We start from the raw sequence: 15,506 nt of genomic DNA, 5'->3' as shown, positions 1-15,506 counted from the left end.
CGCATGATGTGGTGACCATGCTGTAAACATCTGTTACCATGCTTCTTGTCGCTAAGGCCACGTGACGGACAGTGAGCAGCACCAGTCTCTGAGGAAGGGAGGCGGGGCCGGGGATAGGAGGCGGAGCTCTAGCCGCCACCGGCGATCTAAACTCGACAACGAAGCCCCGTCGGCTGGTTACCACAGTGAGGGTAGGCAGGGGTGTTTGTGCTAATCAGGGGCCGGGGCACAGGGGCCAATCACAGGGGCCGATCACAGGGCAGAGAGGGAACTACTGGGCAGACTATTAAACATGTTGAATGAAATTCAACCAACACTGGATTTTTGATGTTGAAAATGATATATCTGCTTGTATTTAAGGATCCCTTCAATTTGGTTGTTTTAGGAGCCGTGTTCCATATATATATAGTGTGCGTCACATTTGAGAGCTGAAAAATAAATATATAATATATAATACATAAATTATACCAATACATTGCAAAAATATTAGGAAATGGGAAGTAGGATTCAAACATATAATGTATCTTATTTAACTTCTAATAAATGTGTCAGGCTTGAATGTTGGCTAACTAAAGTAGGTGATCTGGCAGTTTTCCAGCTTATAACATGAACTGGTTAGATCCTATGAAGATACATTGCCTTATTTTATTTTGTTAATTTCTTGCGGCCAACAGCACCATTTCAAAGACTGTTCTTTTCCAACATTTGCTGTGAGGAAACTGAGCTTTTAGGGAAGCTGCAATAAAATGTTGAGACGTTCCGTTATGCTGACATTTGGTCGTTAAATGCTTCTTTGAGGCACAAGAAGATATGAAATACAGTTGTGACCACAGGAGGAGAACTTGTGTTGCTGTCATCATTTTTTATTATTAAATCATTTGTTCTCTCTTCCTTCATTCATTTCTGCAGTCACTCTAATGTAATCTTACTTTTCAACTTGTCTCTATATATTTTGTTTTTTTACCTTTCTTTCGTTCTCACTTGCCTACTTTGTTCCAATTTCTTCCTCCTTTTCTCCTCTTTCTGTCGTCCTTGCTTCTCTCCCTCTCTTATCCTCATTTCCTTCCTTTTCTCACTCTGCTCCTCTGTCTGTTCCTCTTTTCTCCCCTCTTATCTCCCTCCTGTTACTCTCTTAACCCCCTCTCATCTTTCCTCTTTCCTCCCCCCAGGAGAGACGTTAAAGGAGCAACAGGTTCCTCGTCACCTCCCCAAACCTTCCTCCTCCTTCTCATCCTCAACTAGTCGCCTCAGAGACTTCAAAGAGACCATGAGCAACATCATCCACAGCCGACCCCTCTCCTCCTCGTCCTCCTCGTCTTTACCGGCTGCCGTCCTCGCCTCTGAAAGCCACTCCTCCACCGACAACCACCACTATCCTGCCACCATTTCCTCTCCCTGCCCTTCCTCCAGTAAACCCCATGACTGGGAGGCCGACAGCACCAGCAGCGAGACCAAGTCCAACTGCTCGGGTGGAACGGGTTCAGGGAGATACCGGCCAGCGTGGAGGCCCCGCAGGGAGGCACTTAACATCGACAGCATCTTCAATCGCGAGAGGCGAAGGCAGGCAGGATACAGCCCGCTCGGAGCCTCCCTGACCAACGACGGTGGGGCTCCGGCCTCAGAGGGAGCAGATGCCTCCTTCCCGGCCCAGGAGGAGGCGAGGTCTGTCAGGCCAGGCTCCTCCTGGACTCTTCCCACCACCTCCAGCAGCCAGAGAGGAGGTGAAAATAGACCTGCAAGTGCAAGGGGAAGTGCAGGACGTGCAGAGCTGCCTCCTCCTCCTCCCCCTCCTCCCAGGCTGATCCAGAGGATGGAGAGCGGATATGAGAGCAGCGAGAGGAACAGCAGCAGCCCAGTCAGCCTGGACCTGAACTTGGGCGACAGGTGAGTTCACAGAAGGTTCTGGTCCAGAGCAGTTTGTCCACTGATGAAGGCCCTATGATTTAAGTCATATATTAACTGTCTCTTGTCTTCAGGGATTGTGTCGGGAAGAAGCCTTCCTCCTCCTCCTCTTCCTCAGGACCAGCATGGAGGAACATCAGGTCAAAGAGCAGTGGAGCTTTGCTGCAGGAGCTCAGCTCCTCCAGCAGGGGGAGCCTCGGTACGAGTCCGACACATAAAGACCTCACTTCGTGTCTCTATGCGCATCTTTCCATTGACTCTCTATGCAATCGCACCACTTTGTGTTCTGCAGACCTGCAAACTTGTTAAGAAGTATTGCACATGCTTGAATTGAGATGTACACACCTGTACTTGATGTAGGTTTTTCTTTTCATCTGAAATCATCTTGTCAACCAGTCAAACTGGAATCAGCTGACAAATATTGAATCTGGCTGATCTGAATGTCTCATGTGGGGACACTATAGGCTGTTTTGTTGCCATAGTTCCCAGTGATGACTGTATGTGTGTGTGTCTGTGTGTGTGTGTGTGTGTGTGTTAAGCAGCGCCCTCGGTTGGCCGCAGTGAGCTGGACGAGCTGCAGGAGGAGGTGCAGATGAGAGCGAGGGAGGAGGAGCAGCACCGCCTGCAGGAGAAGGAGAAGGAGGCGGCGCTCGGCTTCAACCCCCGACCCAGCAAGTACTTGGACCTGGACCAGCTGCAGATCCAGGGTACAGACACACACACACACACACACACACACACACACACACACACACACACTTGTAATGCTTTCAATTTCTATGTATTAACAATGCATCATTGGAAATGTGGACTCAACTTTCTCTAGAAGAGGGAATATCAGTAAATCAACAGAGATTTAGTCCACCACTGATCCAACTGTCAGTCATCTGGTGTGTGTGTGTGTGTGTGTGTGTGTGTGTGTGTGTGTGTGTCGTGTGTGTCGTGTTGTACAACAGGAATGTTCCTCATTGAGCAACTGAAAGGGCCCGACTTAGCCGCCACACAAAAGACGGAATGACCCACGCAGTAATAAAGCCTGTTTGTGTGTGTGTGTGTGTGTGTGTGTGTGTGTGTGTGTGTGTGTGTGTGTGCACACCCAGGCTGCTCTCCACTTTATACTTGTGTTATGTTGTTTGTTGTTTTTGAGATTTTTCAGTTGATTTTGAGCCGATTGCGAGTATTAATTGCCTTTCTTTAAGGTACATTTCTGTCAATCAACACAGTCCCTCAACATCTCTCTACAAATAAACAATGAATGGAGTCTTAACGGATGTGATGCTCTGTCGTTCATTCACCGTCTTCCGCTGATGTCAGTCTGAGAGCAGATTGTCAGAATTATTGGACCTCATGCAAGAACATTCTTCGTATTCTTGGCTTTACTTTCTCTTACTTCTTTCTCGTACGATGGGCTTGTACGAGTGTGCCGTTGCTATTGTTAGACTATATGAATACAATTAGAAGTATATAATCCTATAATTCAAATTGAAGAGACAAACAGGATAATTTCAACATAATTATGAAGTGTAATTTATATACATGGTGTTTTCATTCTCAAAATTTCTACAAAGTAAGAAATTCTAATCCAGTGGTGAAAAACTTAGTTGCACATGGCTCCTACAACAGGTCTGGCCCAGAAGACAAGAGGAAATTCAAAATAGGAGAACATTGGGGAATAAGGAGAGTTTTGTACAAACTACTTCAGAACAATTTGTTCCTACGAGTGGTTCTCGCACGAGGCCCATTGTTCCAATTAGAAAATGTAAAGGTGCATTATGACACTAAGCTGTACATTGACACTTTCAGAAGGAATTGGATGCAAAATCATTAAGTGTGCATGTGTTTGTCCTGCAGGTAAAGGTGATGGCTTTGAGAGATGCGTGTCGGAGGCGGAGCTTCTGCTGGACCAGTCAGTGCGTCTGGAGCAGGCGGGCGAGGTTGCTTCCGTGCTGTCGGCTGTCAACGAAGCCGTCTGTAAGCTCCTCCCACTCCCCCCTTGCCACACATGCAGACACATTCAGTACCTCAGACCAAATAAACACTGTGAATGAGGTCACCACACCCCCTGCCCACCAACCCTCTGCTTTGTTGCTCATGTCAACCAGAGCCAGCACAGTGGCCTGCTGATGACTGCTTGACATCAGCCAATGAGATTCCAATGTATTTGTGTCTCACTGAGGATTGCACACACACGCGCACACACACACACACACACAGCCCTGTTGGTGTTGTTTCTGCAGCACGACACACAAAAACCTGACAGCTGGTTAAAACAACAAAAACATGAAGAAATACAAAACTATGCTGAGACATTAACAGACAGATTGAAAAACATCAAATATTAGAAATCTAAGGGATCAAAAATAAAGACGAGAAGAAGTTCTGTGAGTTGAGCTTTAGACGATCTTGATTCGTCCATCTTGCCCGTCAGATCCACAACTTCACTTTACCAAGTTAATCTCTGGGAACACGGAGACATCATTAACTGGAAGTCCAGTGAGCAGTCGTACAATTAGATCAACAAACTTCCACCTGCACAGCTGACCAATCTTTTATGAAGAAAAATTGCTGAATTTTTGGACACAGCCCCCCAATTGTGACGACTGAATGAAGGGGTTTCCAAAGCTGTTTAACCATTCAACAAGCAGTTCTGATTCTGCTCTGTATTACTGGTGCAACACGCTGGGTGAAGGCTGGCCCACACTAAAAGATTTTTCAAATCTTAACATATGTTGAAAATGTGAGAGACCCCACATATAACAACATGTAATGATACAGTTAACTGTTTTGTTCCTATAGTGTGTAGAGAGTATCGCGTTCCCCCCTCACAGCAGGATATCGGACCTTAAATATTGAACATGTTTAATATTGAGGGTTGACTTCAGAGTAGATCGAGAGATGTTAAAAACACTCTTTAGAAATCTTTAGAACCATCAGAACATCATTGTCAGAAGGGGGAATCAGGGCCCAACGTCGGTTTGATTCTCGTGTAGTGTTTGAGTTAATTTTGGCCGACATGTTTCTTTCTAATTTTGTTAATTTAACATTTTGTCTAAATATAATTTCACCATTTCATCATTGAGAACCAAACCTGAGTTATTGATCTTTCTCATGCCCACCATACACACACACACACACACACACACACACACACAGTCATCATGTCTGATATTTGATTTTCTGTCAGGTGTATATTTGCTTTTTAAGATTTTTGCATGAAATCATCATAACAAGTTATTTTCGACATCTTTCTTTTGTTTCCTCATTTATTCTTTCCTCTCTTTGTTTTTTTGTTTTTTTCTGTTTTGTATGTTCTGTTGACATGTTACCCAGCTGCAGCCAAACTGCAGCTGGTGGCAGCTGAGGGCGGAGCTAGTAGTCACAGCCGGCTGCAGCGCTGCATGAGGAGAGCCCGCAGCCTGCAGCAACGCATGCAACTGCAGCAGCAGCAGGACTCAGAGGCAATCAGACAGCAACCGCAGCAGCAACAGGAGGAGGGGCAGCAGCTGCAGGAACAGCCCAGGTACCACCTGTAGTCTGCTCAGCCAATCAGGAGTAGCATTAGCGCTCGGCAACGTCACGTGTATAAAATATAAAATTCGTTCTCTGTTTTACAAACTGGTAAAGCATCCAAACAACGCTCATTTATAATGACATTTTAGAGATGCACTTATTAGCTTTCTTTCGGAGACTGAGATGATGGATTTCAACCTCATGTCTGTGTGTATCCATCCGCCCTGTACTCTAGTGCAGTGCCTCCTACTATAGTGCAGGTTACCACCTACGATTGGTGAGCACAGGTTCTGGTCTCAAAGTGGACTTGCAGTCTAGGGTGGCAGGAGCTGAATGTTCTTCTTCTGAAGAGTCAGCGAGAGCCGAGGTACCACAGAGTTCTGGTTTTCGTCTCTGCCCAAGACTTCATGAAGCTTAACCCAGCCAGTGCAACAACTGTAATGAGACATATTCAAGAAGACTGATGCAATCTGACTGCAGCCAATCCCATTGAGCGTTCAGATGACACCTCAGATCGTCACGTTGTGGATGTTGTGGGAAAAAACACCAGCAATATGCAAAACTGAGTCAAATGAATTAAACACCAAAGACGCACCTAATTAGTTTGATTTTAAATAGTGTAAAGTTTATTTGTAAGTGTTAATTATTTATGGTAATTAGTTAAACTACTTTTATTGGACCTGAACTTGTTCTTGGCTTTAAAGCCAATGCTTTATCTATTTATTGAAATGCTTTATCTCGTCATGTTAGTAAATAGGAGACTACAGCTGTGCAATCGTCTTTGCTGATGCATATTTTTGAAAAGGTGTGTCACTAAAAAGGAACGGATACTATCACTACCTCAACCGGCATCAGCCCAAACTGACCAATCACAGATCTTTTTGTCTCCAGGTGGTATCTCTGTAGACACAATGTGAAGTTAGCTGTGGTGTATTCACGCATACCGACTGAAGCTACGCAGTAATGACATACAACCCCTTTTAAGATAATGAAATCAGCAGCATTCAGTATGGTGTTTTTTTTTCTATTCTGGTCCAACATTTTTAAGTTGTGACTGTAATGAACACTGCAGCCTGCAGGGGGCACTAGCAAGAAATAGAGTTGTTGTCGTGACCACTAGCTCATGTGAGTGTGAGCCATGGTGAGAGATTGTCGACACTCTCCAGGAAACAACCTCCGAAACACACACTGACACACACAACGAGCCCGAGCTCTCGAATGAAACCATCTGTTCCAAACATACTGCAGGCCAACACTTCCTCACCCGCTCTCTCTCTCTCTCTCTCTCTCTCTCTCTCTCTCTCTCTCTCTCTCTCTCTCTCTGCAGTGAAAAGCCTCTCTCGCTCCAAATACTTTTGACAGAGAGACATGGCGTCCAGTCAGCTGCCAGTCAGGACCAACAGGCCCCGCCTCTCTCTCCCTGCCTTGTTAAGCCCCTCCCTCCCAAAACAAACTCAGTGTCTGACACCGCCTCCAGCGCCGGGGCCCCTACAGGTATACCCAGAGACAACAGCAGGACCGGAGGCCCCTGCTTTCTCTTTGGGAAACCCCTCACCAACACCAAGTCCCTCCCTGCCCTGTGCGTGGACACCTGGGAGCAGAGCCCCCTGGGAGACTTGGCTCCACCCCCTCCATCTGAGGAGGCGGAGCATCCTGCCCAGTGGACCAGAACGCCCCCTGTCTCCATCCCAGCACAGGCCCTGCCCCCACCCAGGCCATATTCTCAAACCCCTTCACCTGTTGACACCAATGACAGGTGTCATCTGATGATGGAGGAGGCGCCTAATTCCACCCGACATCCACAGACCACGCCCCCTACCGCTAGCCCCAGGGTTGCCCCACTGCCATCGTCCTACCCAGTCAGGAACTGGTCCTGCTTACACCTGGACCCACGTGATGTTGTCGATTCTCCCGTTGACCCCCCAATCAGCTCCCCTCTTTACTCAACCCCAGACTCCCCTTCCAATGCCCTCCCTCCGCCGGCTGTGAGCTGGCCCGGCCCGCCCTCCTCTCCGCCCCCCAGTCAGGACTACAGAGCAGCCCTGCCTGTGGAGCGCTGGGCGGAAAACGTCAACAGATACTACGGCTCCCAGAATGCAACAGGAGGGGGAGAGGCGGTGCGTAGTGAGGAACTCTCGGAGCTCTCGGAGCTCTCGGAGCTGGACTCTCTGTACCAGGCCAGTCTGCTGGCTCCCAGCATGCACCGGGGCAGTCGTGGAGTCAGTCCTCAACCAACCAACAACAAACCAGGTAGTTACTGCAGAAATACGTTAAGTTCAGCTCAGGCATCCAAACCTCCAGCAACAGGGGTTCATATTTTATATATTATGTTTTAAAGTAATATCTCAAGTTAACTTGATATTCCTAATTGATGCTAAGCTATCGTCAAAAAAACTCAACACTAATAAAAGCAGGGGGATGATTTGTCCGGATTATTTCCCTGTGAGATCTGCAGCTACAGACTAAAGAAAAAAGTAATTCAGTGGTGGTGTCGCACTGCTAATAATAACGTGTGTGTGTGTGTGTGTGCGTCTTAGGTGTGAGGAGAATGCTGTCAGGATCTGGACGGTCCAAAACACCAACGGCTGAGCTCGAGAAATACGCCTACAGAACACCCGTCACAACTCATAAGGTACAACTGACTGAGTGTGTGTGTGTCTGTGTCTGTGTGTGTGTGTGTATGTGTGTGTGTGTGTGTGGCAGTTTTACGACTGCTCCATTATCGCAGTTTCTTTTATTAATGTCTTAACATGCCTCTCTATGGTCTCGTTAGGGATTTGTGACTTAAGTCTAATTACATTTTAGGTCTTGCCGTTTTGTCGTTTTTCTTTCAAAGAACAACGATAAACAAAAGGGAAACAAAACACACACTTACCAGACCTCGTAGCCCGCTGCTGATCTATGCTGCAGGCTAAAGGTTCCAGGCTACATCAGCTTCTGAAGCATACTCTGCTTTATGGCCTATTTTACTCTGAATGGGACCATGATTTACAAAAGTCATGCTGCATTTAAAAAGACTTGAAACTAGAGATTGAGACAATAAACTCGGGTAGAATGTTAACTGAGGTAAATAAGTGAGGAGTAGAGTCATTTTTTTCATAGACTTCCATCAAATATGACTTATTTTTGCAACTAGAGGAGTCTCCCCCTGTTGGCCATGAGAAACATGCAAGTTTAAGGCACTTCTGCATTGGCTTCACTTTTCAAACCCGAAGGTTAACGCCTGGCTGGAACACACCGCAATGTCCAACTGAACTGTGGGTAGTTGAGTTGCATTGTCGATAATATAGGAGGAAGGTTCTATGACGAGGAAGAAGAATGAATGGGGTTTCATTTTGTCGGTATTTATTTTCTGCTTTTTGGTTGTAATTGTTTATGGATGAATAAAATGAACCCTTGATACCAGGAGGAAAATAATTATCTTGATAAAGTGAAGTTTGTAAAAATGTTATTCCCCGCTGCCCGCTTACCTCTGTGCAGTTGCCGTCAGGTGAAGATGAGAGCTACAGCGCAGCTAACCTGCGACGCATCGCCCGCAGCCTAAGTGGAAGCGGCATCGGGTCACGACCCCAAAACCTCAGCCCCTCCGACAGCTGTGTAAGTTACACACACAAACACACACTGTCGACTGATTTTCATTTAACATCCTGCTGCAGTGTTTGTACGATGTAACTGCAGCCTGGTTCATTTCCTGAGCAGCAAAACACATGTTAGACACTTAAAAAGGACCACTTATATACATTTGTCCACAGCAGTACATTGTTTTGTACAACTGCAAGTAGTGCTAAATGCTAAATATCAATCCGCCTGTCTGCTGCTGGAGTGCTGTACATGTTCATAAATGCCTCTACAGCAGTAAAACGCTTCTGTGTGAAACCCTGTGAACATATAAAACTCTGTACAGCAGCAGCCTCTGCTGCTCTACAGAACCTCTTTCTCTCAGACTGCCTCTTCTCAGTTGCCGCTGGCGTTCAGCCATCTTGTATTCAGCCCTCAGGAATCGCCTCGGGCCAGCGCATTAAAGATTGATCACTGATTTAGTTTTACATTAAGCTTTTAACCTCGGCACTCGCTGCGAGGCGAAGCCGGCCAGATCTGAACCGACAACTGAGGTTTGACTCCAGATATCCAACTGTCAAATCCTCCGTCTGTGGGAGGAATCCTGATGTTTCACTTCAGCCGGAGGATTTTATTCCTCGGTGTTGGAGGGTCGATTGTATCTGTTAAAGGCCCACTGCAACATTGAACTCACATGGGGGGAGTATTAAACTAAAAACAAGGTGAACTCTGACCTGCAGTCAGTGAGCCAGTGAGAATGATTTAACCGCTGACATGAAGAAAAATCGTCTCTGTTTCTTTAATGCAGTTCTGAACAGTTGAACGGAATTAAAGCCCTCACTTATCACCATTTACTGCTGATGCCACACAAATTGACCCGTCAGTTATCCGTCAGACCTGCTTTATAGTAACACCTTTACTGTTCTGGTTCACTCTCAGCGCTCTCATTGCGCTGTGTTCTGAGAATTAAACAATAAAAAGCCAAAACAAAGGGGACAAATCAGTTATTGCAGGTTTGAAGTAAAAGAACTCCTCCTCACCTTTTTTCCATTTCTCAATAAAGAAACTTGCATCTTCAAGATACAAGGTTTTCACAGGTGTCTGGATTTTATTTTGTGCCATTTTTCACAGTTTTTCCCATCATGTTAACTTGTTTACATTTTTTATTCCCTCCTCTATTTTTTGTTGATTCCCCACCATCTTATTATTTACTTCTCTCCATCCTTTTGACATCTGTTTTCACTTTTTCCATGTTTTACTCCTCCATCTTTCTCCATCACATCTCCTCCTTATTATTCCTTTTCCCATTCTTTATTCTTCCTCCATCATCATTTTCTTTTATCATCTCTTTTTTTCCATCCTCTTCGCCCTGAAGGAGCCCCCCGTGCCCAGGCCCCCCCTCAGACACTCTTCCTCTTCCTCCTCCCTCCTCCGTCACCCAAGCGCCTCCTCCCTGCACGTCCCCTCCTCCTCCCCCTCCTTCACTACAGACCCCTCCTACCACCACCACCACCACCTCCTCCAACACCACCAACCCCGACACCACGGCCCCCCAGCTCCTGCACCTCCTCCACAGCACCCTCCCATGCAGACATCACGGCCCCCGAACTCGGGCCTCTCCTCCTGGGGACACTCAGGTAACATACTGGCCCTTCACCTCCACCTCCACTCTCCACCAGCACCACCCAAACCACAACAACCACCAAATAAATGTTGTTCAAACGTTTGAAATTCCCCAAGCATTAAAACATCAATTGACTGACGTATCTAATGTAACTTTATTTACTTAGTGACCGCAACACCTTTCATTACCTCTGTACTGGCTGAGGATGGACTGTGTCACTGTCAATGTTTTGTTAACAAAACTGATTTTCTGCATTGTGTTTTAAATTGCATTTCCTCCTCCTCCTCCTCCTCCTCCTCCTCCTCCTCCTCAGGAGCTGGACCGAGCCTCCAGCAGCAGTTTCTGGTTGTGTCTGACAGGCATCCGGCTGTCTCAGGTCAAAGCCTCCACAGCGTCGCGTTGAGTTACGGCACTTTGCCCCGGGCTCCTCGCCGAGCGCCTCCTCCCTCCTCCTCCACCGCCTCCCTCACGAGACCCAGAGCCGGCTTCGGTCCTGCCCCCCCGCCGCCAGGTCCACAGAGTCTCTACGCCACCCTTTCCCACCCTCGCCGTTCTGCCAACACCACCACTAACGGTCACTACCGGCAGCCATCGCTGCCCGGTAATGTCAACGGATCCACCCGTTACGCTCCACACCACCTCAGGGGCCCGGGGGAGGCCCCCGCCCAGCCGCTCCGCCTGGACGTGCCCCCTGAGACCGACTGGCGTCGTGACGCCGACTACAGGACTGTCAGCTCCACCTGGGACCCCCGTGCCTCCCGCCACCACCAGCTCCTCCAGCGGACCGACTCCCACCAGCCTCCCCGGCCCCGCAGGGACCCCCAGCTCTGCTCCCTCTGCCAGCAACTTCCTGCTGAGCTACCACGCCCCTACTGTCAGTCCTGTGGCGCGTATGTGGCTCGATTCCGCCAGGTCAGCTGATCCGGCCTGAGGCTCACGTCCAGGCCCGCCCCCCCAGAGTCCTGTTCCAAATGTATCCATCAAGATGAAGATTGTTTTTTTTTGTATTTAAAATGTGCCAATATTTCTTTAAATCCAATGCTGCCCATAATCCTGTCATCACCTTGGTGGATATCTCACTTTGGAATAAAACTCTTGGTTCTCTTGGTCTGCAGCATCATCTGGGGAAACAAACCGATCGTCTCTAAGACTTTTTCACAACAGTCTCCGGTATAGTTTCTTCTCTCCTGTATCTGTTTCCCCCCCCGAGAAGCAACTAATTCACACCAATTCAACCGTTATCCTCCATGTTTTGTTCCCGGCCCGTCTCGCCCGGTCCTACCTAGTCTGGACGCCCACCACAAGGCCACAAAATCAAACATTATCACACAGACGGATTTCCTGTTTCCAATCTATGAATGTCTGCTGGATTTAAGCACATATTAGATTTGTAATCCAGAGAAAGCACCGTGATGCATACCAGGACCACGAGAAGAAGGCTGACGGATGATGATGATGATGATGAAGGACAGAACTGAAAGAACAGCAGTGTGATCATGAAGACATTGCTGCTAACATACTGTCTGTTAAAACTGATAACGGTTTGATCAAAATATGAGGAAAAACTTGCATCAATAATCAATAACCAGTTAGAGTTGTTAGTCTTCATCTGCTGGGTGTCAGATTGATGATACACGTGAGCAGCATGTTTATTTAATGGTAAGAAGAAAAAAAACCTGAGAGCAGTTGAGTTTTTTAGTTGAAAAAATAATGGTTTAATAATCCAAAACTATTTTGATAATTGATTAACCATTTAAGTTACTTTCCAAGTCAAAATACCAAAACAACTCATCATTCCAGGTTCTAAAATGTGAGAGTTTGCTGCTTCTTTTGGTCTTACATGATAATAAATTCAATATATTTTATCCAACCGGCCGTCCGGAACACATTTATTTAGTCCGGAACTACTTTTAATACTTATTAACTCATAATTTAGTGACTCTGAAATCTGCACAACACACTCTTCAAGTTATGTGGATCACATTTCAGTTTCTATTTCAAATGTGCCAAAACATTTATTTTGAAAGGTTATAAGCATGTTGCAGATGTGGCATTATTTAGTTTTTAACTGATTACATTTCTTTGCATTCATCACAATTTTTATAATACAGAAAATCGTGATAAATGCTTCAGAACAAATAATTACCAACATTCACTTTGACGAAGTGTTGAGTGTTTGTTGATTTCAGTTTATGCAGAGCTGCAACTTTCGTTATTGATTTAATTATTTTCCCAATTAATCGGTTAATTAGTTTAGTCTATAAAATCACAGAGGACTAGCAGATATTCACATCAGTGGAGCTGGAACGAGGGGATTTTGTTGTGATAAAAATTACAAAAAAAAAACGATGACGTGATTATCAAATTGCTGCCACTTGATTTTTCTGATTGATGTCGTGAAATTGTAGATACTCAGCTAATCATTTGAGCTTTAGTGACTCTGACACCTGGTGGGAGAATAACAGTCTGAGATAGTTCAGTTGAAGATCGATGTGTCTGTTTTTGTGATATTCTGATCTTCGATGCAGCCGAACAGACGTTTAGTTTTAAATGAAGGACATCGAGGCACTAAAAGGAAGTGCTTGTGTCTCAGAATATAAATCTACTTATTACTCTATTTATTTTTGTAGGCTTGTCAGACTGAGTTGTGCATAGATGAAACTATTCTACCTGAATATACTCTATTACTATAGTCTAATTTTCTAAAGGTAGTTAGTCGCCTTGTTTGGGATGTGGAGCCTTCTTATACTGTACACAAGGCTGTTAGTGATTAATAACTAAAGCTTTTATTTTGACAGCTAATATTTAGCATGATGTTTTATTATAGCCTTGAGAGACTTTGGTGTACATTTACTGTCACAACAATATATGCAGATCTTTCTGAGCGCAGCAACTCGACTGCATTTAACCCTAATAACTATTTAGTGCACTTCAGAAGTGTTGAAGATAGATTTATTTCATGTGCTTGTTGCTGGTTTCTGTCGACAGTCTCCCGTTGTTGAGGGAGATGCTCTGCGTTTACGTTCACGGGCTTGTTTTTGTACTGATGTCTTTATATCGGTTTAATAGATTCATGAAGGAACACCTTTAAACGAGAATGCTGTTTTCATAACTTCTGCAGAGCTAATATGTCCTACTGCCAAGAACTCAGAGGCTGCTCCAGCTCGTCCGGTGCTCCAGCTGAGCGGAAAATACACAGAAACTGGAGTCAAACATTCATTGTGAATCATTTCACCTGAAGACATTGGTAGTTATAGTTTAAAAATAACAGAGAACTAAATATTAACTCAGTTATTCCTGATTTATTGATTCTCCATCGCTGAAGCCACAACGTCGCTCTGAACTCTCCTCTGTATTTAGACTGACAGGATGTCTACGTTACAGAATATACATTTTAATTGAATTGAATTAGCGTTCAGACCAGTCCTGAGTTCATAATGATAGTGATGAAGTTATTTTTTCACCATGTCAAAGTTGACGGGCTGTTTGTTTTTGCTTTGCCAGATTTTATTTTGTTGATTTTTGGTATATTTTTTATGCTTATTTTTCTACATTGTAGACTTAACAGAGATGATACGATGATTAAAATGTTTAAAGGAAAAGTGTCTGATTTATTTCAGGAGGAAATCATCAGCTGTTGAAGCTGCCGAGTCACAATTTACACATCAAACACCTGAAACTAATTATAATAATTAGAAAACGCTATTTTCCAAACACAGCTTGGCAGCAGGTGCCTCAGTGTTTCCTCCACATGTTGAATCAGTGTTTATGGAAGAAGTATTCAGATGTTTTTACTTCAGTCAAAGTAGTTTTACCACAGTGTAGAAATACTCTGATACAAGTAAAAGTCCAAATCTTACCCCCAGACTTATGTTGGCATACTATCCCATGACCTTTTGACCTTTTTCATGACAAACTTTACGACGTACTATACTATACATTATTTTCACTTCACCTTTTTTGACATAGTATACTACGTTTTTGCGACTTCTTTTAACGTACTATACTATGATGTTTTTCGACATACTGTTCAATTACTTTTTACAACAGACTTACTGTGACGTTTTTTGACATACTGTACTATGACTTTTCGCAAAGCTATACTATGACTTTTGTACGACTTTTTTTTCAAACATGCTATACTTGGCTTTTTTCATATTTTACATTACTTTGTATCATGGACAATACAGCAACTTCTGTAGATAAAACATTTTTATTAAGTTACACACTGAGTTTAGATAAGAATGTTCTATCATCTGACTTTTCTATAAACACATTCATGACTTTGTTTACACCAACAAACGGCTCAGCTGTTCCTTTATATAAATATATATATAACATATACTGCTCTGTGTTTTTACCTTACTATATTGGTACTTTACAAACATTACACATACAGGTGACTTTAGATACAAACATGTCTTTATGTAAAATAAAAAAATTCCCAGACAGACAATGTGATGACTTTTACAGATATGTTTAACTTTTCTCCTCCGCCTCAGAGAGAAACTGTCGGCAGCAGCTGATCTGTGGTCAGATGTGTTTCTGAAGATGAGCAGAGGAAGCTGAAGAATAATTAGGACTTCAGGTTAAAGTGACACTGCAGGGTCAACAGCACGCGAGAGTCAAGTGTAACAGTAAGCAGACCAACCAGATAAATCAAAACACTTCTGACTTATATTAAACCGTTTTGTCATTGAGTTTTTGACATTAAGTAATGTCATTGTTTTGGGGCTTGAGTCAGGATGTGGTTAGCCTAGCTTAGGATAAACACTGCAAGCAGGGGCAAACACCGAGCCAGGCCAGCTGTTTTCTATGTGCTTCTAGTCTTTATGCTAAGATAAGCAAAAAAAACTGCCTGACTCCAGCTCTGTACTGAACACAAAGACACCGAAACAAACAGTTCGAAGCT

The 15,506-nt window shown here is 44.6% G+C and overlaps 1 protein-coding gene across 1 annotated transcript in view; it reads left to right on the top strand.

Annotated features, from left to right (window-relative positions):
* The window catches only part of usp54a (ubiquitin specific peptidase 54a), a 29,498-nt gene extending 15,302 nt beyond the window's left edge, over positions 1 to 14,196 (top strand). Inside the window, exons 12-22 of the mRNA XM_076075837.1 lie at positions 57 to 191; positions 1,170 to 1,884; positions 1,977 to 2,101; positions 2,445 to 2,609; positions 3,754 to 3,873; positions 5,239 to 5,422; positions 6,740 to 7,662; positions 7,950 to 8,044; positions 8,893 to 9,009; positions 10,346 to 10,607; positions 10,908 to 14,196. Of these exons, the coding sequence (XP_075931952.1) occupies positions 57 to 191; positions 1,170 to 1,884; positions 1,977 to 2,101; positions 2,445 to 2,609; positions 3,754 to 3,873; positions 5,239 to 5,422; positions 6,740 to 7,662; positions 7,950 to 8,044; positions 8,893 to 9,009; positions 10,346 to 10,607; positions 10,908 to 11,515 (3,449 nt within the window). The 3' untranslated portion in view covers positions 11,516 to 14,196. The remainder of the gene's footprint in view (positions 1 to 56; positions 192 to 1,169; positions 1,885 to 1,976; positions 2,102 to 2,444; positions 2,610 to 3,753; positions 3,874 to 5,238; positions 5,423 to 6,739; positions 7,663 to 7,949; positions 8,045 to 8,892; positions 9,010 to 10,345; positions 10,608 to 10,907) is intronic.
* Positions 14,197 to 15,506: the final 1,310 nt, after the last annotated feature.

Source organism: Anarhichas minor, unplaced genomic scaffold (genome assembly GCF_050575085.1).
Source record: "Anarhichas minor isolate MPS153535 unplaced genomic scaffold, ASM5057508v1 ptg000054l, whole genome shotgun sequence".
NCBI lineage: Eukaryota > Metazoa > Chordata > Actinopteri > Perciformes > Anarhichadidae > Anarhichas > Anarhichas minor.
The sequence above is the reverse complement of the archived record's forward strand: the minus strand, read 5'-3'. Positions and strand labels throughout refer to the sequence as shown.